The sequence below is a fragment of the Vespa crabro genome, chromosome 19 (assembly GCF_910589235.1).
Source record: "Vespa crabro chromosome 19, iyVesCrab1.2, whole genome shotgun sequence".
In the NCBI taxonomy this organism is placed as follows: domain Eukaryota; kingdom Metazoa; phylum Arthropoda; class Insecta; order Hymenoptera; family Vespidae; genus Vespa; species Vespa crabro.
In genome coordinates, this window is record NC_060973.1 from 302,754 (window position 1) to 330,341 (window position 27,588).

At 31.5% G+C, this 27,588-nt stretch overlaps 2 protein-coding genes and 1 long non-coding RNA gene across 5 annotated transcripts; 2 read left to right on the forward strand and 1 right to left on the reverse strand.

Moving 5' to 3' along the window:
- The first annotated feature begins 1,857 nt into the window (after nucleotides 1–1,857).
- Nucleotides 1,858–15,570, forward strand: LOC124430757 (nonribosomal peptide synthetase 30-like). The gene is made up of 17 exons (XM_046977755.1): nucleotides 1,858–2,167; nucleotides 2,387–2,515; nucleotides 2,906–3,113; nucleotides 3,172–3,647; nucleotides 4,005–4,182; nucleotides 4,275–4,496; nucleotides 4,595–4,824; nucleotides 4,893–5,045; nucleotides 10,334–10,402; nucleotides 10,573–10,701; nucleotides 12,287–12,415; nucleotides 13,355–13,562; nucleotides 13,628–14,103; nucleotides 14,444–14,621; nucleotides 14,697–14,918; nucleotides 14,991–15,220; nucleotides 15,302–15,570. The coding sequence occupies exons 1-17, from the start codon at nucleotides 2,144–2,146 to the stop codon at nucleotides 15,458–15,460; spliced, it is 3,420 nt and encodes a 1,139-aa protein (XP_046833711.1). The 5' UTR covers nucleotides 1,858–2,143; the 3' UTR covers nucleotides 15,461–15,570.
- Nucleotides 5,863–8,794, reverse strand: LOC124430919. 3 transcript variants are annotated; one of them, XR_006943878.1, is made up of 3 exons: nucleotides 8,493–8,794; nucleotides 6,685–8,213; nucleotides 5,863–6,411 (listed from the first exon to the last, which is right to left on the reverse strand). It is a non-coding gene; the product is annotated as an uncharacterized LOC124430919 (long non-coding RNA). The 3 variants fall into 3 exon arrangements; XR_006943877.1 differs by having other exon boundaries at nucleotides 8,451–8,794; XR_006943876.1 differs by lacking the exon at nucleotides 8,493–8,794 and having other exon boundaries at nucleotides 6,685–7,765; nucleotides 7,951–8,440.
- Nucleotides 15,571–15,706: 136 nt separating the features above from the next.
- LOC124430758 lies at nucleotides 15,707–26,817 on the forward strand. Its single transcript, XM_046977756.1, has 16 exons — nucleotides 15,707–17,450; nucleotides 17,620–17,748; nucleotides 18,265–18,472; nucleotides 18,538–19,013; nucleotides 19,255–19,432; nucleotides 19,531–19,749; nucleotides 19,822–20,051; nucleotides 20,132–20,287; nucleotides 23,453–23,533; nucleotides 23,706–23,834; nucleotides 24,509–24,716; nucleotides 24,784–25,259; nucleotides 25,558–25,735; nucleotides 25,814–26,035; nucleotides 26,134–26,363; nucleotides 26,440–26,817. Exons 1-16 carry the CDS (start codon nucleotides 17,430–17,432, stop codon nucleotides 26,599–26,601), a joined length of 3,303 nt encoding a protein of 1,100 aa, XP_046833712.1. The 5' UTR covers nucleotides 15,707–17,429; the 3' UTR covers nucleotides 26,602–26,817.
- The last annotated feature ends 771 nt before the right edge of the window (nucleotides 26,818–27,588 follow it).

Here is a 27,588-nt window from a genome sequence, read left to right on the forward strand (position 1 = left end):
TTATATTAATTGATAGGATTAATTCGTCGAATCGTGGAAAAAAGAAAAAAGAAATAGCGTACACGTTGCACTTGCAACATTATGAAGAATACTATTTTGTCGATTTTCAATTACAATCATTTGTAACTTACAATTTCACGTATAGAGTCTCTGATCACATCGCCATTACGTGCGATTTGTTTACATCTTCTGATTCATGCGGTTGAACGGACTAGAATAGTTTAATCGTTTTAAGGTCGATTAACACAGTTCAGTTCAATCTCCGTTACGTCCTCATTCCAATCGAAATTTGGGTCACAGTGATTTTAATACTCACTTACTTACGCGTTCACAGATTTCTATTAAGTTTCAGTTCGATCAGCAATCAGAAAAATATTTTCTCTACGAGATCGTCGTCAACGATGATTTTTGACGGAATTGTAATAAAGTTTTTTCTTTTTTTTTTTTTTTTTATGAACAACGGAGATCTTCTATTTTTACGCTCATCCCCACTTTAAATGCTCTCCAGATTATACAAGATATGATCTTTAAATAATATCAATACACGTAAATATTATCTTTCATTTAAACGTATAACATTTAAATTGTTATTTTTAATAAAATTTAATTGTAATCAGTCAACCCTAACGTTTTTTTTCTTCTTTTTCTTTTTCTTTGTGAAACGCATCTTGGACATCCAAATTTCTCCCTTTAAATAAATCTCCGAAAATACTTTATGCAAACACAAATTTTCACAAACGTTTCTTTCACGAGAACGTTCTTTATTTTCTGACATGATTATAATTTCACAAAAAATGATAGGGTTAACTAATCATAAAAATCTTATTAAAATGATTCCTTGAAACAAATAATATCTATATGCATGAAGCTGATAGTGGTAAGGTAAAGCGATTTTTCGTTAACAAGCAAGATAAATGAAACATTGTTATCATGATCTAATAATACAATATTTACTCTTCTCTGTCTTTCCTTTATATTGCACCATAAACAAAAAGTTACAAAAATTTCATTAGTCATTTAAGAGCAATTTTTTTGACGGCTATCCATTTTGAAAGATCTGGGACATAGAGAAAATATGATCGGTGATTGAATTTATATTGAACGAAAATATGTAAATAGGTAAGAAGATTTTAATTAGATAAAATAATATTAAAGTTATTGTACCCGAACCATCGAAATGGAAACTGAATTGGAATATACTAATTGATCTTTTTTTAACTTATAATTTTTGGTCTATGGACAGAGAAGATTTTCGATAGAATCGGATCTGCATAATCTGATTGACAGTAGATATGTGTGAATATAAAAAGTAAACCTGTAAAAACTGTAACTATGACTGTGAACTGACGGTATTGATTCGAGATTGAACCACAATGTGTGAATCGACCTTTAACGTAGATATTGTCTCGTCTAGTAGATGTCTCGTCTAATAAAGTCAATAGAATTTAATTTTATCTTCTCCTGAACTACGACACGATGAAAGTATCATAAAAAAAAGAAATAATAATATATATATATATATATATATATATATTATGAAAAAGATACTGAACTCATTAAGACATGTGTTTCTTTAAATCAAATCATTGGTCATCGTAAAGAAGAATTGAACAAAACATCTTCTTGAAAAGCAAAATTTCCTAGAAGATGATTTGCAAATTTATATAAAAATTCCTGATTGTTAAACTCTATTAAATTATCATAGATATTACGTTATCAAAGAAAAATATAGCCTGGATAGATATTAATTAATAATTACGTCGGCAGATAATTTATATTTTTATTATTTTTTAGAAACTTCAAGATCTAGTGAATGTTATTTTTATAAAAGCATACAGCTGTTTTTATAATTCTTATGATTTCGATACGAAAGTAGTAACTATCTATTAGAATGAATGAAAAGTCATAGTTAATTTCCACATGACGTAAAGTTTACTTGTAAACGAAATAAATGGAAGGGGATAGAAAATAGGAGAATAGTCCAGTCACTCTTATACTTACTATAAGAATAAAGACAACGTGTTCCTCTCTGCAGTCGTTATTCACATCACGTAGAATATTGTTCTAATATCAAACGTTGAGATCGTTTAATGGAACGGTAGTATAGTATAAAAAATTTATCATTGGTAAAAAGTATATAATCATGGTCGCCGATAAATCAATAACCGTAAGCCTCCAACCGTTCTTTTTTTGTTGGTGCATTTAAACAACTTTTAGTTTCTAAATGATCTTAAATTTTGAATAAGATCGTTGATCGTTAATAAATTTGTTCTGTTAAAGTGCGAATGAATGATGTTTAACGAGCTAAGTGAAATAATCGGTTAAGATAAAATTTGTAAGTAAACCATAGTGTCAACATATCAATCATTTACATTGATTATTTTAGAATGCTTCCAATTTCATTATAAAGGATAATATATTGAAAGGCAAAGATGAACCTTTATCCACGGAATATACGAACGTCGGAAAATTACTCTTGGATAAAATGAAGGCTAGACCCGACTTTGTTGGTCAAGTAAGAATTTTAATGATGCGTCATTATATAATTTTTTATTACCGGATTATCGGTTACATAATGTATAATGTAACATTTATCGTTGTATCCATGATTTGATAATTTGAATAATTTATAAAAAGTAGATAGAAATCTCAGATATTATAACAAGTATCCAAAGGATAAAAAATATGATTTACATAGGTGCCTTCTAAAGAAACTACATATATGTATATATATGTATATATGGAATTACATATGTACTTGTTAAAGGTTTAGATAATATTTCTTCCGTTCTTCCGTTTTTCGTCGTCTAGACACGCTATATACGATCTAATTTTTTCTACATAACTTTGTTAACGATATTTATTGATGAAAATATTGATAGATCGTTAATATCAATCCAAACAGTTGGACATTATCACCGAAAAGACGTATACCTTTGCGGAAATGTTTGATCGAACTGTAAAATGTGCGCTTTGGTTGCGTCAGCAAAGAATCAAAGCTAATGACGTGATCGCCGTATGCGCTCCCAATATTATGGACAGTTTTGCACCATTCTTCGCTACCTTCTGCGTGGGAGCAATCTTTACTCCCTGGAACCCCGCAATGGATATACGTGAGCCTTCTTTTATTTTCAATTCAAGCATATTTCGTCTTAACATGATCATTTTCAGGTGAGGCACGTTACTTTATAAAATTGTCCGGTGCAAAAATTGTTTTCGCGGACGAAAATTCGGTAAGGACGATATTAGAAGCGGCAAAACTCGATAATAACAATATCAAGGTCGTCGTCTTTGGTAAAGCCTCGAATGTCTTGTCTTTCTCGAAAGTACTCGAAGAACATACCAAGTCCGAAGTGGAGAATTTTGAATGTGCACAAATCGATAATATTCACGATACAGCGGCACTTCTTTATTCATCCGGCACAACTGGTCTTCCTAAAGGAGTTACAATCTCGCATTTCGCTCTTTTGTGTAATTTAATCATGAGTAATAATTTCGGTACAGATGGAATTCCATTTTGGGTATCGTCATACTTTTGGATCAGTGGAGTTTTATTAACCATGAGTTGTATAGTTAATTATTGTCAGAGATTACTTTATTCTAAATTCGAAGAGGAAATGACGTGTAAAATTATAGAAAAATATAAGGTAACATCATATAAATATATAATTTAATGTTATGTAAAATTATTAATAGAAATAATTAATATCGTGTTTGAAGATAGATGACGTTTCATACATTGCTAATGGTATCTTAGGTTCTTCTAGAAACATCGTCTAATTAAATAACATTTTGTGCTCTTTACGAAATGCAATCCATTTGTAGGGAACTGTAATACAGAGAAATTTGTATTATAGGCGTTTGTAAGTAAACTTCCTTATTGGTACGAGTAATAATAATAATAATAATAATATGTTATCTATTTTCATAAGCACACAAAGACCCTATTAATTCAATATTTATAGAAGAATCTTAAATGAAGAGACGAATCTTTGTTTTTACAGGTTACATGGCTGTTTTTGTCACCTAGCATGATAAATAGATTATTGAAAACGGAATATTTTAAAAAGTACGATGTGTCCAGTATTAGAAAAGTATGCGTTGGTGGAGCTATATTTACCGCAGAAAGTCAAATTAAGCTCCAGGAATGCTTGTCAAATGGCGATGTCATACAAATGTATGGTAAGCCGAAGAATATATATGTCCGATATTTTGATACGTCTGTTAGAACTTGTAAACGAAATCTGTTAATAGAACCGTTCAAACATTCTTAGGAATGACCGAACTTTGTGGCATTGTAACGAGTCAAAGGCCGAATCACAAAGCAGGTAGCATTGGAATGGTAACAGATAACGCACAAATCAAGATTATCGACATAGCGACAGGAAATGCATTAGGACCAAACAAGACGGGTGAACTTTTGACAAAATCAATAAAGATGACGAAGGGTTATTACAATAATCCACAGGCAACCAAGGATACGATCGATGCTGATGGTAAAAGAATAGAAAAAAAAAAAAGAAAAAAGTGATAAAGATGGTCTATTAGAGTAACTCGTTTAATCGTTTAATCAAATTATTAATCTTAACAACAGGATGGTTGCATACCGGTGATCTCGCGTATTACGACGAGAACGGCGAACTTTTCATTATCGACAGACTGAAGGAGACAATGAAGTACAGAGGTTTTCAAATCTCACCATCCGAAATTGAGAATCTTTTGCAATCTCATCCCGATGTTGTTGAGGTTGCTGTTGTTGGTGTTCCTCATCTTCAGGACGATGAGCATCCCGTCGCTTTTATTGCCAAAGTTCCTGGTTCGAAGGTACGATTTTATAGAAAAAATTGAATGATTGAAAACCTCACGAGAGTTATTTATTACATTCTGTCCAGGTATCCGAACAAGAGTTTCAAAAATTTGTGGCAAATAATATGACGGAATCCTATCATTTACGAGGAGGTGTGAAATTTTTAGAAAAAATGCCGCACACACCTTCTGGAAAAATAGCCAGGAAAGATCTTAAAGTAATGGCTAAAAGTTACCAGGCCAAATGAATGTTGAAATATTTTCTATTTTATAAGTGATAATGATAATGATAATGATAAATGAGTTCTTGTAAGATATTAATTATTATAAGGTATTATTATGTTATTTGTAGAGAATAGTATTTGTATAGAAAGTATTTATTATATATATATATATATATATATATATATATATATATATATATATATATATACAAATAACGGTGTCTCATTGAAAACGGAATATTTTAATAGTTTCCGCGTTTGTCAAGTCCGAGTGACAAGACATAGATGTAGATACTTGTTTTATAATTAGATCAAATATTTTTCATTATCAATCGATTACCGGGGGACATAGTAGAAATAGACCATTCGAATAGAAGGATTGGAAATGGTTGTAATATGGGGAATTGCGGTATTTTATTTTCAAGTCTAGAGTTTGACTTTGACTTAAATGCGTTTCATGTAGTCACTGGGTATGTGTAATTTGTTTCAGATATGATAAAGACTGTTACGTATGTGATTTATGTTCAATGTAAAACCTACAAGTCATTCCTTTCATTGTTGATTAGATTTACATGTAAATCTAATTACATGTAAATCGTTTAATCATCGTCGTGTACACAGAACAGTACATTCAAAGTTATAATTATCTTAATATTTTCTTTTTTTTGTATTTTTCTTTGTACATTATTTGTTTTCATCATTTATGTACTAAATATTCTTGTAGAACATATTTAATTGCATTTTCATTTTTTTCAAACCTTAATTTTCGAATATTTTTAATTTTTTATATTTTACATTTTGTTAATATTTTACAATTTGTTTAATTTTTCAGTTTGTTATTTTGGAAACATAAAGACAAAAAAATGCAATTTGTTGTTACGTAACCTCTTATCTTATCACCGTTCTATATCGATACGGACAGTTAAAGAACAAATACTAATTTATAAGGATATGCACTCAACGATAATTCGTAATAATAATAAGCAACGATACGAGGATATGCAACAATTACTAGTAGCATTTAATGACTAGTAACATTATATAAGTTATTACTACTGTAGACATCTACTTATTAGTAATATTGTATTATGTGGCACCTAAACAACAGGTGAAAACAAAGTTTCGAAAAGATGAATCATGATATTTTGGGCAGGTGTTCATTCGTTAGCCAGCCTTATCTGTGTTTGGTAACATAATCATCGGATGTTCCTCGCTTTCATTCACTAGACCGCAAAAGAGAATTTCTTGCCAATTCATCTTTATTTCAACGTCATGGTTAATAAGAGAGAATATATATGTGTTTTTATATCTGGCTCCATGCCGTTTAGGATAGAGTCTGCTCGTTAGGTTTACGAGCATGATGACGAATTCTCGAGGAGACCTGGAACGAGACGTACTCTTTAGTCATAGAGGTGCCATCTGACATGAAAACTCTGAATCATCATAATTTGCTTGATTTAATCGATAAAAATAAAAATAAAGCGTATGTTAACTTCAGCGACAAAATATGAACTACAAGCGCAACCAAGAAACCATGCGTCTATCGTATCTGATGTATAACCTTGTGTTGTTTATACAATAAATGGTTTAGTGTAGATAACTTAGTAGGTTATGAACTTTTCAGTCCCTCATATCTTTTATTGTGATAACATACGTTTGGATTGCGTCTGGTTGCAGTGATGATCCGTGCTACATACGGAATCGGTCCTGTTGCTCCTGAAAATATTATAAATTGGTGCTCTTATGCGATTAGATCTTTCTTTTATTTTTCATCAAACAGTTCTATAGCAAGCAATTTCGACCTTTTCTTCTTCATTTTTACTTTAAATAACTATAAATCTCCTTGTTGACGCACACGTGCGTCTCTCCATTGTTCCCAGTACTTTCTCTTAAGGATCATATAACACCATTGGAAACAGTTATCCTTGGGAACCTATCGACTATTAGCTAAACAAAACGCATAGATAAAAAACACATGGCCACCTTTGCCTAGGCATTCTTAGTAAAGTATTTGGGTTTCGATAATATGTCAACCCGGCCAATAAATAAACAGTAAAAGTAGAAGCCTAGGCTCGATGAGTTAAGGATTGTCACTGGCCTAGCCTTGAAATATCCATTGACATCCTATAATCTTCAACTACGTCATTAGCCTTGATTCTTTGTTGACGTAACCAAAGCGCACATTTTACAGTCAGATCAAACAAAAAGTATATGTCTCTTTGGTGATAACGTCTATCTGTTATTATGAATGACTTATTCATTTCATTAATAAACGATGTAGAAAAAATTATTGTTAATAAGACCTTTTCGATCTTATCGATATGGCGATAAAAAAGAATTATTAAGAAGTATATTCTACGTCTTTGTAAACGACACGTGCAAAAATGTGAATTGCTGCGCTTCACTCCAGTAAAATTTTTCAAGAACGAAAATATATTGAATATACACAATTTTGTCACGAGTTTTCTCATTCATTATAAATTATTTATTGTCCTTCGTTATATTTCGTAAAACTAATTGCACATTACTGAAATAGTGTGCGTGCGTGCATGTATCTTCGTACATGTGTCTGTGTACATGCGATGTTATGACACTTTATTCGATTTTAGCTCTTTAAGATTCTTACATACCTGACCAACAAAGTCGGGTCTGGTCTTCATTTTATCCAAGAGTAATTTTCCGACGTTCGTATATTCACTGGATAAAGTTTCATCTTTGCCTTTCAATATATTATCCTTTATAACAAAATCGATATCACTTTGAAATAATTGATTCAATAATTGAAATGATAATGTCTTTTAGCTTACTAAACGGTGTTCTTTTCTTTTAACTGGACATATTTAATGATCAAAGATTTTTCTTAAAGTTAGGATCGCATAGAAAATGAAACGTAATTGAAAAATTTTTCATGAACGCTTACGTTTATCAATTTATTGATCTCCATGATTAGCGATTGTATACTTTCCACCGGACATATCTTCACTCAGCTATGTTGTAATATTTTTAAACTGTTCACAAAATCGGGCGTTTTTTCTTTTTTTCTTAAGAATACACTACTGAATTTATATTTTTGTCACTAATCACTGCTATCTACCATTCGTAAAGATCTATATATACCTTTTAATTGTTATTTTTTTAAAAACGCTGTATCTTCCCACGACAAGGCTATTTTTTTTTCGACATCTGTAAATACAAAAATGAAAATTACGTGACATGAATCATTAATTAATCTAATTATACTACTAATGAAAGAATGAGTTATATCTTTAAAGACATATTTTGTTATGTCTAAATGTCAGCGAGCCAAATTTATGATAAAAAAAATCTAAATTATATAAATAATTTAAGATGTAACGAAAATATGTCGTGAACATTTTATTTCATAACATGAAACTATTCTAATCTGTAAATTTGAGATACTCGTCAAGTTGTAAATGTTGAAATGCAAATAAATATTTTTACTCCAAAGATCGCTTTTATCGTCTTTAACTCGAAGTGATTTCAGCAACATATACGGACAAAATATGAATTGCAAGCGTGAACGGGAACATCATACGCTTATCGTATCGATGTATAAGCTTGTATAAATTATATCATTCTCACAAGTAACATAAAAATCGTGTTCGTGAAACACGTTATACTACTTGAGTAATTTAATGGACTGTGAACTCAATCTCTTATATTTACATGTTTCTTTGAATGAATGATGGAGTCTTTGATGAATTATACATGTTAGACACGATCGTTAGCACCGATACTAAGTGCACTAGGTGAATAAAGAATTAAACTATTACAGAGTATATAATAAGAAAAATTTAACTCCTGTCCATTTCTAATGCTTTATATATGCATATATATATATATATATATTTTTTTTTTTTTTGGTAATATATTTTTTCTATTCAGTGATATCCAAAAAGAATGTTTCGATATAAAGCAGCATCGTTTGAATGGAGAAATAAAATGATGTAGAAGTTTTATTGTTCAAAATCTCATCATTTTTAGATACGAAAGAGTCTTTTGAAATATATATGATTCAAATTACTTTCATTATCAACGGGATGAACTTTCGTGTGAACTAATAGACGCAAGAAACAGTGATACGCCATCAGACACTAGAATAATTTATTCATTCATCAGTTATCTTTTATACACACGTGTATAGTTCCATTATTTTACATATAAGTCAATTAGAAGAAAAAACAAATAAGTTATTCACGAAATTAATAATCCATCAAACCGAATTCCAAAAATTCAATAATTATGCGAGTTTCGTTTCGCTTTCATTAGTTATCGAGAAAAATATCGAATAGAATATATTTTTGTACGATGAACCGATAATTATATTTAACATATTTTCTTTTGAATGTAAAAGAAAATATATTTTTTATATTTATATATACGTATATATGTATACATATTTTAGACGATGCTTTGCGCGTGAAATGCTTTGAGCGAGTCGGTCTATCCGCTCCTCGTATCGGTCCACTTAAGAATTTTCCAAGGTTTCTTTTTAATGGATACGAATATGCGTGAGCATATGCGTGTGCACGCGAGTGAAGCCTGGTTATCGAAGAAAAGGACAAAGTGGAAGGCGAATATGACGATCGACATAGAACAGTTTCAAATCAGATACGAAGCAACTAAGACGCGAGTTAAGACTATCTTTATATTTCTGTATAGCTTTTCTTAACTTTTTCTTCGATAAATCTGTTATTTTATTAAAATCACGGATATCGTATATACATATTCGCATTTACAACTTGTGTAGTTTGAATTTATATTTTTCATTACTATTTTATGTTACTACTTATTCTGCAATTTTTCTTTATATATATATATATATATATATATATATATATATCAAGTTCATCGACATATATGCTAATAGACGAAAATATGAGGGAAATGTCTAAAAGTTGACGATTTCTTTTTCCTTTTCGTCAGAATTTATCAATCATTAACTTAAAATTATTGATATTATGATTATTAATAGCCTTGATTAGATTAACATTTATAACACTTTTCTTTCTGTATTTACACGTGTTTTGAAAAAGAATAACTTTATCCTGATATATGTTATATCATTTGGAAGAAATATCTTATTTGAATTTACGCACTATGTAAACGTGAATATGGTAGTGGTAGAAGATAATTCAGTTACTTTAATGGATTATCTAGGAAAAACAAAGCAGTTAGAATTTCTTTAACAGTTACAAATCATATTTCGTGGAATAAAGTATTAATCTCAAAAGCATACGTTCTTTTCTTTTCTTCTAGATTGCCAAAGGACATTATAGTAGACCAGGGTAAAGGTATATCCGATGGAAAGTCTACAATCGATAATCATGACGGTCGATGAATTGATAAACGTAAGCATTCAAGAAAATTTTTCAATTAAGTTTCATTTTTTATGCGATTTTAATTTGATAAATATATCCAGTTAAAATGAAGAAATAACTTTTAGCAAGCTGAGAGACATAATCGATTAGAGTACGTTTGTTAAGTGGACGTAATCAATCATTTTAATTGAATATTTTAGAACGATTCCGATTTCATTATGGAAGATAACATATTGAAAGGCAAAGAAGAATCTTTATCTACGGAATATACAAATATCGGAAAATTACTGTTAGACAGAATGGAGGCAAAAGCCGATTTTGTTGGTCAGGTATGTAAAAATATCAAAAATATAAAGATATCCAGCTAATAGCTGGAATCAAATAAAGTTATTGTATAATGATAAAAATTTCACGACTTGATCGTATATCGTTTATTAATCAAATGTATCAATTAAAGCATTAACAGTTAATATCAATTGAAACAGATAAACTGAACTATGAGTTTAATTTATTTCATGACTGCACGTATATTGCATATTGAACCCGTAACTAACAGGTCAGTTTAGAGAGAAGTTTAACCCTAAATTGTCCTTGTATTTCAACTTATCTTTTTTTTCTTTTTCTTTTGTATATTATTAAAAAAAAAAAAGATGTTTAATAATGTTTATTAATGTTTAATGAAAAAGGTAACGGTAGTTTTAGGATCATTTAGGATCATTTAGTAATAGCGTTATTAGATTATTTAATTAAAAGTTGTTATTAATCTGTATTTAATTTTTGTTAGAATTACAAAATATAAGAGAAATTTAATTATCAACTTATAATTAATTGTGTAACTAATTATAAGTAATAATTATTTAACTATTTAAATAATCTTGATATAGAAAAATTATCATAATATTTCGCAATACTTTTTCACAATATTACACTATTTCATTTTGATTTTTTGTGCCTCCTGCTAGTACAAATTAAGTGAAAAATAAATATTAAATGTACTTTTATTTTGTAAATTGCTTCGTTCAAATATTCGATCCGCGATTGGTACAGTTCCTACAATTAATACGATGTTTCATTCTAAATCAACGAGAGAAAAGTTTTCCCATCAAAGTATGATATACACTATAGTGAATTAAAATTTATATTCATATCTATTCGTTTCGATAATATTTTTAAGCTTTACAGTAGAATAATAATCAATAATAAATTTTTTAATTCTACGCTATTTATTTTGCAGTTCTTAACATATATTTGCCCAATTGACGTTTATATAGATAGTTGAAAATATGAAAAAGATGATATTCTTTGTCAGCAATTATCAATTATTAATTCATTTTTAAGTATTATTAGGCCGATTAGAAGAATATTCATGTCGTGTGTTTTGGAGAATTTTAAAATGTTTTAGAAAAGAATTTATTTATCATGAAAGATATTACATTGTCGTTAAAGAGAAATAAACGGGCGAACATTCTTGTGGGTTTCTATGCTATATAAACGTGGGAATGATAGTAGTAGGAGATAATTCATTTATCGTGAAAACGACACTTAGTAATGTCGGGAAAAAGTAACAGTTGCAATTCATATCTCGTGAAATGCAGTACTAATCGTAAAAGCGCACTTTAACCATCCTTATCAATTCTAAGATCTACATAAATCACGGTGTATATTTGAGTCTATCTCCAGTCGAAAGTGTATAATCGGATCATCATGGCCAGTAAATTAATAAATGTATGTGTCCAAGAAATTTTTCAATAAATTTTATTTTCTATGCGATCCAAATTAGATCGTGTACGGTTAAATATAATAATCAATAAAAATAATCTAATAATGCATAGCAAGCAATGAGAGACATAAACGATTGTGATAGATTTATAAGTGGATGTATCTTAAATAAATCATTTCAATCGATTATTTCAGAGTGACACCGATTTCATTAAGGAAAGTAAAGTATTGAAAGGCAAAGAAGAACCTTTATCTACGGAATACACTAACATCGGAAAGTTACTTTTGGACCGAATGAAAGCTAAACCCGACTTTGTTGGTCAAGTAAGTAATGATCATAACGAGCTAATAACTCGTATCAAATAATATGTAACTATCTATAAATAATGTCGGCATTGTAATTCTAGTTGTGCAAATTGTACCGATGAAAAACCTTGAAAATAGAGATAACTTGAGATCACAGTGAATCATTTCTTGAACAAGAATAATGCTATTGAAACGATAAGAAGCCACATTTTTCCGTTCGTCAATTTACATTTTTATTCGTGTTATTTTAACAGATCGCAAAAAGAAAATTGTGGAAGATAGGAAATCGAAATTCCACAAAATGCAAGAACAATTAAAAAAACTTATTAGGTACTCCTTAACGGTATTCCTTAACTTGTGAAATTTTTTTAACATGAAGGATATCGTGGCTATATTCAATTTCTAACTATGTCCGACATATCAGGTTGACGACGTAGCCCTACAAGAAGAAATATTACGACGTGCATATCCGGCTTTTTTCACATCGGATGACCATACACTCTTCGGTAATTTCTTTGTAGTTTAATGGGCGATTTCGTATCAAAATGGCACATTATTACTTTACATGTCTTATATAATCATGTCTTATATAAATATATTCAGATTGCAGTGTGATTTTGTCTATGGAGACATTGTGGAACTTATCCTCTTTATTCTAAATCAGTAAAGGAGAGAAGCTTTGAAGATTTACGAGTAGTATAGTTTGGTCGAATGTCGAAATATATCTCTTCCGTGGGTTTTTCGAAAATGTCTATAGGAAATCGTAGTGAGAGATAAAATTAGAAAATTAGGGAGAAAATTAGAAGCGCTCGGCGGTTCGAAATCTTGAATAGACTCTTGATTCTATTATATGGGTGTAAATTCATAATGTTCAGTTCCATTTACCTGCTCTAATTCTTTTTACATCGTTTATTACAAAATATATAATTAATCGATAGTTAATATCAATCGTAACAGATAGACGTTATCACCGAGGAGACATATACTTTTGCCGAAATGTTTGATCGAACTGTAAAATGTGCACTATGGTTGCGTCAACAAGGAATCAAAGCTAACGATGTGGTCGCCGTATGCGCTCCCAATATTATGGACAGTTTTGCACCATTCTTCGCTACCTTTTGCGTGGGAGCAATCTTTACTGCATGGAACGTCGCAATGGATATACGTAAGTACCTTTTAATTTTCCAAGTACTTTCAGAAGCAATTTCATCCTTATTTAATAATCCTTAGGAGAGGCAAGATATCTTATGAAATTATCAGGTGCAAAAATTGTTTTTGCGGACGAAAGTGCGGTAGACATAATGCTGGAAGCGGCGAAACTGGAGAATTACGATATCAAGGTCGTCGTCTTTGGTAAGGCTTCCAATGCTTTGCCCTTCTCGAAAGTACTTGAAGGTCATAGCAAGTCCGACTTGGAGAATTTTGAATGTACGAGCATCGATAACGTTCAGAATACTGCGGGACTTCTCTATTCTTCTGGTACAACCGGTCTACCCAAAGGAGTTGAAATTTCACATTTTGCTCTTTTAAGTAATGTACTCTTACCGGGCGATTTCAATACGGAAGGAATTCCACTCTGGCTGTCACCATACTTTTGGATGACCGGAGTATTGTTAACGTTGAGTTCTGTGGTTAATTATTGCAGAAGACTCCTTTATCCTACATTCGAAGAGGAGATGACGTGTAAAATCATAGAAAAGTATAAGGTAAGCCAAGAAATTGCAATGTAATGTAAATTTATTAACACGGGAATAGTTAATATCCCGTATGAAGTATGAAGATGGGTCTATAGTTTTGATATATTGCCAATGGTATTGGCTACAAAATCGACAAGTTCAACAAACAAGATTTGAATTCTTTAAGATATACAATTAATGTGTACGCAACTGTTATGCTGAAAAACTCCTTCAAAAAGTGTTTGAAAGTTTTTTCTTTTTTTTTTTACCATTAACAAAGTCAAAATTTAAGATGTATAGCCTGTTTTCAGGAATTCTACTAATATCTATATACCTATCCTATATGAAAATGTAAAAGGTTGGTTTGTAGGTAACATGGATGTTCTTGTCACCTAGCATGGCGAACAGAATAATAAAATCAGGGTTTTTTGAGAAGTACAACGTGTCTAGTATTTCCAAATTGAATCTTAGTGGTGCTGTATTTACAGCAAAAAGTCAAATTAAACTTAAAGAATGCTTTCCAAGTGCCGACGTCATACAAATTTTTGGTAAGATTTCAGAAAATTTCTTGGCAAGTTTTATCGTAAACGATGTTGTTAGCAGAATCATTAAAATTTGTTTAGGAATGACCGAATTTTGTGGCATTATAACGACTCAAGAGCCACATCACAAAGCAGGTAGCATTGGAACGGTACGAAGGAATGCTCAAATCAAAATCATCGATTTAAAAAGTAAATGCGCATTGGGCCCAAACCAGACAGGTGAACTTTTGGGAAAATCGTTAACTATGATGAAGGGTTATTACAACAATCCTCAGGCAACGAAAGATGCGATCGATGACGACGGTAAAGAGATAAATATTATTTATTAGAGAAACTCGTTTAATCGTCTATTCTAATCATACGTCTAAACGATAGGATGGTTGCATACCGGTGATCTTGCGTATTACGAGGAGAACGGTGAAGTATTCATCGTCGATAGACTGAAGGAGACAATGAAGTACAGAGGAATTCAAATCTCTCCAACCGAAATTGAGAATCTTTTGCAAACTCATCCCGATGTAATCGAAGTTGCGGTCGTGGCCATTCCCCATATTCTAGATGATGAGCATCCTATCGCTTTTGTTACCAAAGTTCCCGGTTCGAAGGTACGATCCCATAGAAAAAAAAAAAAATATAAAAATCCTGATGAGAGTTTAGTTATTTATTAAATTCTACCGAACATTCAGGTGTCTGAACGTGACCTTGAAGGATTGGTAGCGAAAAATATGACAGATCCCTATCATTTACGAGGTGGTGTGAAATTTTTAGAAAAAATGCCTTATACGGGCTCTAGGAAAATATCCAGGAAAAATCTTAAAGCAATGGCTAAAAGCTATCAGTCCTAATGATCATTTTCGGGAAATGTTCTAATGGATAATTTAGAATTTCTAATAAATAGAGTCTTATAAAATATAATATTGTTATACGAAATGTAATATAATATCTATGGAAATTATTTATTCATTATTTTTTATATAAATATCAATGTCCCATTAAAATGTCGAATATCTTAATACTTTCCTTGCGCGTAACGTTCACATGACATAGAAATGGGTTTGGATATTTGTTTTAAAGTAATTATTTATCTCTGCTGATAAATATTTAACAGTATTCTCATATTGTCAGTCAATTTTCTTAAACCTATATTTTCCAAAAGTTTTAAACCTTTTTATTATATTTTTTTTGCCTTTTAATTTTCGTTGGTAGCATAAGGAAAGAATGTTACATAGAAATTAGTCACCTTAGGAAAGTTATTACCAATAAATAACTTCATTTAGAGGACGATAAGAAAAAGAGGCTTTATCACTAATTTTTTTAGATGTTTAAGCATTTTAAAAATTCAAAGAATATATCAGATTTATGCACGTTACATATACAAATATATAAGAAATTTAAATACGAATAATACTTAATATTATTTATTACTAAACTTTTTACAATTAATCTTATCGATTATTGTTTGAACAGTAATAAATTGCAAGCCTTTTCTTTAAATAATTGATAATATTTGATTCATGCAATTTTTTTGTGAAAATAATTTTATGTGTCAAGAACGATTGCTCATCTCAAACGATATAATAGGTGTGTAATAGCATTTTTATGGTATAAATAAATGTTTCGATATAAAGGAGCACCGTTTAAATGGAAGAAATACAATTAATGAAAAATTTCTCATCGTTTATAATGATCAATATTTTCAGATACAAAAGAATCCGCTGAATGCAGACCATTTTTATAAGTTAATAGCTCATTCATTACATACACTTATTGCAATCTAATTTTTTTTGACTTCACATAGGCAAACACGCGTAAGAAATAATGCTGTACTATGAGTCACTGAAATAATGGAAACAATTTGCGTTCATTTTAAATCATCATTTAACTGTTACCCGTGTATCATTCCTACTCATCATGAGCCGAATAAGAGAGAAAACAAAATAATCAAAACAAATGCGAAGATATTAAAGTCTTTTTTTTTTTTTTTATATATATAAGAAAGAAAAGATAATGAATGTGGTCAATGGTTCATCATGTAGAGAGATATACTTAAAAGATATAAATTTTTTGTATGTTTATTGGATCCTAGTGGATGACTAGTGGAGGCAAAAACTTTCGTTATTCTCTATTTATAATTGATGGATTCATTTTTTTTTTTTTTTTTTTTTTTTTTTTATATGAATACTGTTAATGATGTTCGTAAGCCCATGATTTTAAAGTAAATACTTCTTTATGTTTCCCCATTTACATATTTGACGCTTACTTTAAATCTAATCATTTCGACAGATTTTTAAGCTTTAAGATAGAATTCTTATAATTGGTCCCATAATACGTTTTTTGATATTCATTTGTCAGTTGTTATTGTATATTGGTTTCGTCGACCCAATATAATATAATATATAATAGAACAATAGATAAAAATACGGAAAAGATATGTTTTTTATCAGCAATTATTAAATCATTAACTTATGTTTGTTCGTAATGCCGATTAGGTCAACATTCATAACATGCGTTATGTAAAGAACTTCACTTATCATGAAAGATATTCTATCGCCTTTAAATAATAATAACAGGCGAACTGTTTTTTTCTTTCCTACGCTATATAAAATTTTAAATTAAAGTGATAGGGGATAATTCAATTACTGGAATGTATTTTTGAAGAAAAAAGGAAACCAGTTGTCACTTCAACCATTTCAACTTCTATCTAGCGGAACTAAGTACTAATCGAGAAGGCGCGTTTGATTGTTCTTGTCGTTTATGCGATCAACAAGAGTATAATTGAGTGCATCTTTAGTAAAAAGTATATAAACAACAATTATGGCCTGTGAATTGATAAATGTAAGTGTCCAAGAAATTTTTCAATAAATTTTATTTTCCATGTGCGATCCAAATTTTGAGTAAGATTTTTGATCGTGTGCAGTTAAATATGTGCAATTAAAATAATTTAATAACGCGTAGCAAACAGAAAGTCGCATCTTAAATCAATCATTTCAATCGATTATTTCAGAGTAACAATGATTTCATTATAAAAGATAATATATTGAAAGGCAAAGAGGAACCTTTATCTACGGAATACACGAACATTGGACAATTACTTTTGGACAGAATGAAGGCTAAACCTGACTTGATTGGTCAAGTAAGTAAAGATCTCAACGAACTCATAGCTGGAATCAAATGAAATATCATTATCACACACAATTTCGGTATTCTCATATTAGTTGCACAAATTAGTTGGAAAATTAGAAAATTAGAGAGAAAATTAGAAGTGCTTGGCGGTTCGAAAGCTTGAATAGACTCTTGATCCTATTACATGGGTGTTAATATAAATTAAGTATTATTTCTTGGGTAATCATAATATTAATAATAATAATAATAATAATAATAATAATAATAATAACAACAACAATAATAATAATAGTAAGGACGATGATGAAAAAGATAATATTATAATGATAATGTTAATAACAATAATAAACGTAATAACATAGTAATACATGTCAAGAAGTGGAATGAAACATAACACTCCGCAAATTTTGTTACCGTATTATGGATGAAACTCATAATGTTTAGTTCCATTTACCTGCTCTAATTCTTTTTACATCGTTTATTACAAAATATATAATTAATCGATAGTTAATATCAATCGTAACAGATAGACGTTATCACCGAGGAGACATATACTTTTGCCGAAATGTTTGATCGAACTGTAAAATGTGCACTATGGTTGCGTCAACAAGGAATCAAAGCTAACGATGTGGTCGCCGTATGCGCTCCCAATATTATGGACAGTTTTGCACCATTCTTCGCTACCTTCTGCGTGGGAGCAATCTTTACTGCATGGAACGTCGCAATGGATATACGTAAGTACCTTTTAATTTTCCAAGTACTTTCAGAAGAAATTTCATCCTTATTTAATAATCCTTAGGAGAGGCAAGACATTTTATGAAATTATCAGGTGCAAAAATTGCTTTTACTGACGAAAGTGCGGTAGACATAATGCTGGAAGCGGCGAAACTCGAGAATTACGATATCAAGATTGTCGTACTCGATAAGGCTTTAAATGCTTTGTCCTTTTCGAAAGTACTTGAAGGTCATAGCAAGTTCGATGTGGAGAATTTTGAATGTGCGCAAATCGATAACTTCCATAATACAGCTGCACTTCTTTTTTCGTCTGGTACTACTGGGAATCCTAAAGGAGTTAGAATCTCGCATTTCTTTCTATTGAATTATCTACTCTTGCCGAACGATTTCAATGTCATAGGAGTTCCATTCTGGCTGTCGCAATACTTTTGGATTAGTGGAATTTTGTTAACATTCAATTCTGTGGTGAATTATAACAGAAGACTACTTTATCCTGCATTCGAAGAGGAGATGATATGTAAAATCATAGAAAAATATAAGGTAAGACCAATAGCCGTAATGTGATAATTAATGATGTAAAATTATTAACCGGAATTATAAATATCCCATCTGGAGATGGACGACAGTTCATACATTGTTTATGGTATTGGCTACAAATACCGAATAAGTAACATTTGAAAATCTTCATGATGTGTTATAAGTAATACGATGTGTTGCAGGGATACGGCAATTAATGTTTATATATGTATCTTAAATGATAATATAAATTATTGTTTTACAGGTAACATGGATTTTCTTGTCTCCCAGCATGGCAAATAGAATATTGAAATCAGGCTATCTTAAGAAATACGACGTCTCCAGTATTAGAAAAGTATGCGTTGGTGGAGCTATATTTACCGCAGAAAGTCAAATTAAGCTCCAGGAATGCTTGTCAAATGGCGATGTCATACAAATGTACGGTAAGCCGAACAATATATATATATGTTCGATATTTTGATACGTCTGTTAGAACTTGCAAACGAAATTTCTTTAAAAGACATCATTTAAATTTTCTTAGGATTGACTGAAGTTGGCCTTATAACAGTTCAAAAGCCACATCACAAAGCAGGTAGCGTTGGAACGGTACGAAGGAATGCTCAAATCAAAATCGTCGATTTAAAAAGTAAATGCGCATTGGGCCCAAACCAGACAGGTGAACTTTTTGGAAAATCGTTAACTATGATGAAGGGTTATTACAACAATCCTCAGGCAACGAAAGATGCGATCGATGACGACGGTAAAGAGATAAATATTATTTATTAGAGAAACCCGTTTAATCGTCTATTCTAATCATACGTCTAAACGATAGGATGGTTTCATACCGGTGATCTTGCGTATTACGACGAGAACGGTGAAGTTTTCATCGTCGATAGACTGAAGGAGACAATGAAGTACAGAGGAATTCAAATCTCTCCAACCGAAATTGAGAATCTTTTGCAATCTCATCCCGATGTTGTTGAGGTTGCTGTTGTTGGTGTTCCTCATCTTCAGGACGATGAGCATCCTATCGCTTTTGTTACCAAAGTTCCCGGTTCGAAGGTACGATCCCATAGAACAAAAAGAAATATAAAAATCCTGATGAGAGTTTAGTTATTTATTAAATTCTGTCCAACATTCAGGTGTCTGAACGTGAGCTTCAAGAATTGGTAGCGAAAAATATGACAGATCCCTATCATTTACGAGGTGGTGTGAAATTTTTAGAAAAAATGCCTTATACGGGTTCTAGGAAAATATCCAGGAAAAATCTTAAAGCAATGGCTAAAAGCTATGAGTCCTAATGATTATTTTCAACGAATGTTCTAATGGATAATGCAGAATGTGCAATAAATGGAGTCTTCTAAAATATAATATTGCTTTATGACATTTAAAATAATATGTAATGAAAGTATTTATTGGTACACAAATATCAATGTCTGATTAAAATGTCGAACATTTTAAAACTTTCATCGTACGTAACATTCCGGTGATGTTGATGTGGACATGGATATTCGTTTAAGACTAAGGATTTAAAAATAATTTTAAAATTGTCTAAAGGATTAGTAAAATATTATTACTGATTTTTTGTTCACTTTTTTGAAAGAATCTCGAAAGGTGAAAGAAAGGTCATTATTGTGACTTAAGTGACCATGTGTAAACAATGTCATGTGAAAAGAAAGAATTATCATTTGAATAATTATATTCAGTACTAATTTTATATAAAATTATACTATTTCGTTTTAATCCTCTTTTTGTCGCTCCTACGAATTCATTAAACAATGAAATATTGAAATTGCTTTTATTTGGTTAATTGTTTAGTCCAAATATTTGATTAGCGACTGGTAAATACAATGTTTTTTATTTCTTTTAAATCATCGACAGGAATGGTTTGCAGAAAAAATATGATATACAGGATAATGCATTAAAATTTATGTTCATTTTAATATTTTTTCATGTTATTCTAGGTATTTATATTTCATTTATTTAACTTATTTATATATTATTTAATAGCTTATAAATATTATTTTTTCATTTCTTTTCTTTTTCTTTTTCTTTTTGAATTGCTTGCTTTGCCAGTTTGTAATTTGGCTATATAAGGAAAGAATATAAAAGAGACTAATTAGATAATTTATTATCGCCTATTCTCTTGATAAGAAAGAACCTTCCAATATTATCTCCTTTATTTCTAAAACTAAGAAATATGAAAACGTCAGCAATGTTTACCTTATCTAAACAAGAAACTGCTTAGCTCACAACGCATAACGTATTCTTAATTTCATAAATATGAAAAATCAAATATAGGACAAATGCAAATAGAAAAATACGAGGAATTATTAACGTCCACGTCAACGATAGAATGATCACTATGGTATAGTAAAAATCTAAGGGAACGGTTAAAACCTTAAGAACAAAGAAAAAACCAGATAGAACCAATGATATTTAGTTATTAATGATACAAATCTTTTTTCAGGATACTGTTCTTTTCATGCTTTTCGAGATTTTACTACGCATTCACTTAATATTTTATCGTCCTGTCTTTTCTTTAAAATTACTTGCCATCACTTGGCTGCACTTTGATGACACATAAGTTTCACACTTCACTTTGCACTTTGTAATCATTTATTATTTACCTCACTCATTTAATCGCACAAATTCGTCATACTTCGTGTTATACTGACAATTGCGATATTTCGAGCTCATTTGTCCTCACTTTCGCATTCACTTTGATCGTTCGCTCGCTTAGACGACCCAGAGTTTAATGTGATCGGCTAAAGCCGCCTGAAAGTATTCATAGAACCTTCTGGCTGGCCTATTTCACACGTTGCGTTTCGATCTTCTCCCAGAACACGGGTCACTCTCTATAGAAACCTACATACGGAGTTGCTAACTTAAAAACTGTACCTACCTCCGGTCTTCTTATGGGCACCAAAACGAAGTCTGCGGACTTTCGAATTTTCGTATAAACACGTTATTGGTTCCGAACGATATCTTAAATGGAGCAGAACCGATACTACGGTGTTGCATAATACTCAAATATTGTTGCACTTAACCTACATGACGATGCCACTTTTTCCTATTCGAACGCGAAGCTTTGTTAATAACGATATAAGCGTCCGATTCGACCTATTCGTTCTTTCTTGGAGTTCCTGTCGCGATCAGCAATTTAAAAAATTACCCATAATCGTGCGACATAAATAAAGTTCTTCGGTTCGATACTATTCCTTGCGGGTTTTCCGAAAAGTGTTGTCTGTCTATTAAGACGTGCATCGATTCCGCTCATCGAAGTCGTTCTCGTCGGGTATAAAGCCACGCGAACTTCGACAAGCTATCTACACTACACTACTAAGATATAGATGTAACTCATTGACGGGAGTGATCTGAGTGAGATCATGATCTAAGTGAGTCCGCCCTGATTAATTAATCTGGCTTATCCTGGATATCCAATATTCTTTTTCCAGGAATATCTCAGACTTGCTCGCACGAACTAATCTCGCGGCATTTCCTAATAATTTCCTTGGTTACCACCATGAGTCCCACATCATCCCCTATTTTACGCTAAACAATACGCTTTTGCGAATTATACATCCGTCGTCTTTTCCTGAGTTTAGGAATCTTTTTCAAAGATCGTGAACCGATACTGGTGTGCTGGCTCTAACTCACGACAGTGATAACTCACTGGCTGCATCCACTACGATTGATATGATATGATCTTCGGATACTGAAGTATTTCTATATTTTTAGATCTCCCGCTATTACCGCCTTTGCTGCTACAAATCACGTGATTTTTAATCTTTTTTTAAAACAGGAACGCGTAATCCCCAGGTACATTTCAGCGAAAATATTTCGATCCTTCCACTTTCACGTTGGCCTCTTAGTGCCAACGTGATTCGCCCCACCACAATTATAGTATTGTCACTTTATCCTTCCTTTCTCCGCGATTACAACGGTTTCACCCAACGTATCCTTCTCGACGCTCACTCGTTATAACTCTTTGCGAGGTTGGAGCAATGGTTCTCTCTGAATTTCTTCATCGTACCGCCGCTGTCATTTCTTCTTAAAACCTCATACGCTCCTAAATGGCACGAAGAAGATCTTCTGTCCGTGGTCCTTAAGATCATGCAAGATATCTGAGTCGCTTATCGGATATTCGTTGGGAATATCGTCGTATATCGGATATGAGCTTGTTCTTCTCATTTTATTAAAGTTGGTTTCCCAAGGTAACATCCGCGCGCCGCGAATATGTCCTCGGAGTGATGAAACATTTTGTTTAGGTGGCGCAATAGATCGTCCGTCGATAATAATACAAATATCACTATTGAATGTTTATCGTTAATCGTGAAACAATCGATAATTGTTGGGTGATAAATCAGCGTGATCTCATCAATATTTATACCTCATAATTCGTGGAGTGGGATTCTAATTTCAAAAAGGAACTTCGATCTTTGTGATCGTTTATGAGATAGGCTATAGATATTAAAGTAAGACTGAATATACCTCTAGTTGAAAATATACAATCGACAAACATGGATCGTAAATTGATAAACGTAAGTGACAAAATAATTTCATTATATTTTATTTTCTCCGCGATCCAAAATTTGAGAAAGATTTGATCCTTACACGTGATGTTAAAATAAATTAATAACCAGCTGAGAGACACGAATGATTAAGATACATTTACAATTAGACTAAATAAATCATTTCAATCGATTATTTCAGAGTAAGACCGATTTCATTAAGGAAGGTAATGTATTCAAAGGCAAAGAAGTACCTTTTTCTACGGAATACACGAACATTGGACAATTACTTTTGGACAGAATGAAAGATAAACCGGACTTTGTCGGTCAGGTAAGTAAATGATCATAACGAGCTAAATAACTCGTAAATCAAATAAAGTGCCACTATGCATAAACAATATTGGTATTATTATACTAGTTACAAAAATTGTACCGATGAACCTTGAAAGTTTGTATGAAGATGAGAATAGATCGAGACAATAACGTATCACAAGTAATGCTATTGAAACGATAAAAAGCTACATTTTTCTCTTTATCAATCTGCATTGTGAATCATGTCATTCACCGAGATGTAGAATGTACACACAGGTTGCCCCTTTCTAACGTCTCTGATATTTTGACAGATTACAAAAAGAGAATTGCGAAAGGTAGGAAAACGATATTACAAGACCCTTGGCCCTACTCAGAGTAACAATCTACTTACATGGATAGTCATAATAATAATAATAATAATAATAATAATAGTAATAATAACAATGGCGTCGTTGATGATGAAGATAATAGTATAATAATGCTAATGTTAATAGGGAAAATAAAAAAAAATAATAGTAAATATCGGGAGATATTTGTGATGCAACAAACGTAACATTTTGCGAATTATTGTGTAGTCCTATCGATAAGCAATGTTAAACTCGTACTGGTTTCATTTCATGGTCTAATTCTTTTTACGTCGTTCATTACAAAATATATAATTAATATCAAGTTAGTTAATATCAATCGTAACAGATAGACGTTATCACCGAGGAGACATATACTTTTGGCGAAATGTTTGATCGAACTGTAAAATGTGCACTATGGTTGCGTCAACAAGGAATCAAAGCTAACGATGTGGTCGCCGTATGCACTCCTTACATTATGGACAGTTTTACACCAATTTTCGCTAGTTTCTGCGTGGCAGCAATTTTTACATCCTGGAATTACTCAACGGACATAGGTAAATATTTTTCTATTATCGAAGTAATTTCTAAACGAATCTTGTCTTTATCTAATCTTTCTTTTAGGAGAGGCAAGATATCTTATGAAATTATCAGGTGCAAAAATTGTTTTTGCGGACGAAAGTTCGGTAGGCATAATGCTGGAAGCGGCGAAACTCGAAAATCACGATATCAAGGTAGTCGTTTTCGGTAAGGCTTCGAATGCTTTGCCCTTTGCAAAAGTACTCGAAGGTCATAACAAATCCGACGTGGAGAAATTTGAATGTACGCAAGTCGGCAACATTCAAGATACAGCAGCTATTCTCTATACATCTGGTACAACTGGCCTTCCTAAAGGAGTTAAGATTTCACATTCCGCTCTTTTATGTAATGCACTCTTACCAAGTTATATCAAAGGCGATATAGTTCCACTTTGGATGACGCCATACTTTTGGATTAGTGGAGTTTTATTAACCTTGAGTTCTGTAGTGAACCATACCAGAAGACTCCTTTATCCTTCATTCGATGAGGAAATGACGTGTAAAATTATAGAAAAGTATAAGGTGAGATTAGAAGGCGTTATTTATTATTAAATTATTAATAGCAATAGTTATCGCGTATGAAGTAATACGAAAAAGGTTTAACCCTTTCTTGGGTCCGACTATCAAGAGCATCTAAATTCCTCCTCATATGCAGGCTAAACGCGTTTGTACAGAACTTTCATTTATTTACAGAAATCCGTTTACATGGGTTTCAAAATTTCTTTCCTAATACCTAAACGATATACGTTTATTTAACGGAGCAATATAATTAATATACATATATGTATTTTATATGATAATAAAAATCAGTGGTTTATAGGTTACATGGGTCTTCATGTCTCCTAGCATGGCGAATAGATTAATAAAATCAGGTTATTATAACAAATACGACGTATCCAGTGCTATGTATCTATGTGTTAGTGGTTGTATATTTAGCGCAAGAAGTCAAGCTCATCTTCAAGAATGCTTTCCAAATGGCCACGTTATACAAATATACGGTAAGGCGAGGAAAATACGGGCGATATTTCGATAGATGTAAACTAAGTCTTTCAATAGTATCATTAAAATTATTTTAGGAATAACCGAGCTTGGCGGCACTGTAACGTCTCAAAAGCTACATCACAAAGCAGGTAGCGTTGGAGAGATAGCAAAAAACGTTCAAATCAAGATCGTCGACACAGAAACTAAAAGTACATTAGGTCCAAATAAGATAGGTGAAATCTTTATAAAATCGTTAAATATGATGAAGGGTTATTATAATAATCCCCAGGCAACGAAAGATGCGATCGATAAAGATGGTAAACAAAAAAAAAAAAAAAGAGAGAGAGATAAATATTATTTATTAAAGAAACTCATTTAGTTATCTATCCTGATCATTCGTCTATAATAACGATAGGATGGTTCCATACTGGTGATCTTGCGTATTACGACGAGGACGGTGAATTTTTCATCGTCGATAGACTAAAGGAGACAATGAAGTACAGAGGAATTCATATCTCTCCATCCCAAATTGAGAAACTTTTGCAAACTCATCCTGATGTAATCGAGGTTGCAGTTGTGGGTGTGCCCCATCTTCTAGACAATGAGCATCCCATCGCTTTTGTTACCAAAGTTCCCGGTTCGAAGGTACGATTCTATAGAAAAAATATCAATATCCTGATGAGAATTTAGTTATTCGTTGAACTCTCTATCCAACATTTAGTTATCCGAACGAGACCTTCAAGAAATGGTGGAAAAAAATATGGCAGATTTCAATCATTTACGAGGCGGTGTGAAATTTTTAGAAAAAATGCCTTATACGGGCTCTAGGAAAATTTCCAGGAAGGACCTTAAAGCAATGGCTAAAAGTTATCAGGTCGAATGATTATTTTTAACGAATTTTGTGATCACTTATTTAGAATGTGAAATAAATTGTTTCTTCTAAAATATGATATTACTATGGGAAATGTGGTATAATATGTATGGAAAATATTCATTCGTTATTGATATATAAATGTCCAATGCTTCCCCATTAAAATGCCGAAAATCTTCATATTTTCCTCTACGTAAAGTTCCGATGAAATATATGCGGATGTGTATATTTGTTTTAGACTATTTATTTATTTCCGAACATATATGCGTTAAATTTACATAATCCTTGACATTGCAAATAAAATGACTTGTTAATGATAACGGACAAACTTTCTTTTTTACTCTAAATCATTGCCGAAGAATGTTCGTCATATTTAATATATAAGATAGTACATTGAAATTTACGTTTTTAATATTTTTTCATGCTTTTCTAGGTATTTATATCTTTTATTTAACTTATTTATACATTACTTTTAAATGTATTTAATAGTTTATCAATATGATCAATATTAAATAGCTCGTCTCAACAGCTTATCTATATTATTTTTTTTTCCGTTTTCTTTTGACATGTTCACCTTATCAGTTTATAATTTTAGCAGTATAAGAAAAGAATTTCAAGTAGGGACTACTGAGATTAGATAATTTATTATCGCCTACTCTTTTGATAAGAAGCAACCTTCCAATATTATCTTCTTTATTTCTAAAACTACGGAATATGAAAACATCGCTTATGTTCGCCTTATCTAAATAAGAAACTACTTAGCTCACAACGCATAACGTATTCTTTCAGTTATGCATAAATATGAAAAATCAAGCATAGGACAAATGTAAATAGAAAAATACGAGGAATTATTAACATCTACGCCAACGATAGAATGATCACTATGGTATAGTAAAAGTCTAAGGGAACTGTTAAAAACTTGAGAATAGGGGAAAAAAATATATCGACTGGATAATTTGGTAACTTTGAGAGGAACTTAAGGCTGTTCACTATCAAAGC

Coding starts and splice junctions, on each gene's coding strand:
- LOC124430758 (XM_046977756.1), top strand. CDS start 17,430: ATGGCCTGTGAATTGATAAAT. Junction 19,014..19,254: donor AAATCATAGAAAAATATAAG/GTAAGACCAATA, acceptor ATTGTTTTACAG/GTAACATGGATTTTCTTGTC. Junction 19,433..19,530: donor CGATGTCATACAAATGTACG/GTAAGCCGAACA, acceptor AAATTTTCTTAG/GATTGACTGAAGTTGGCCTT.
- LOC124430757 (XM_046977755.1), top strand. CDS start 2,144: ATGGTCGCCGATAAATCAATAACC. Junction 3,648..4,004: donor AAATTATAGAAAAATATAAG/GTAACATCATAT, acceptor TTGTTTTTACAG/GTTACATGGCTGTTTTTGTC. Junction 14,919..14,990: donor AGATGCGATCGATGACGACG/GTAAAGAGATAA, acceptor TCTAAACGATAG/GATGGTTGCATACCGGTGAT.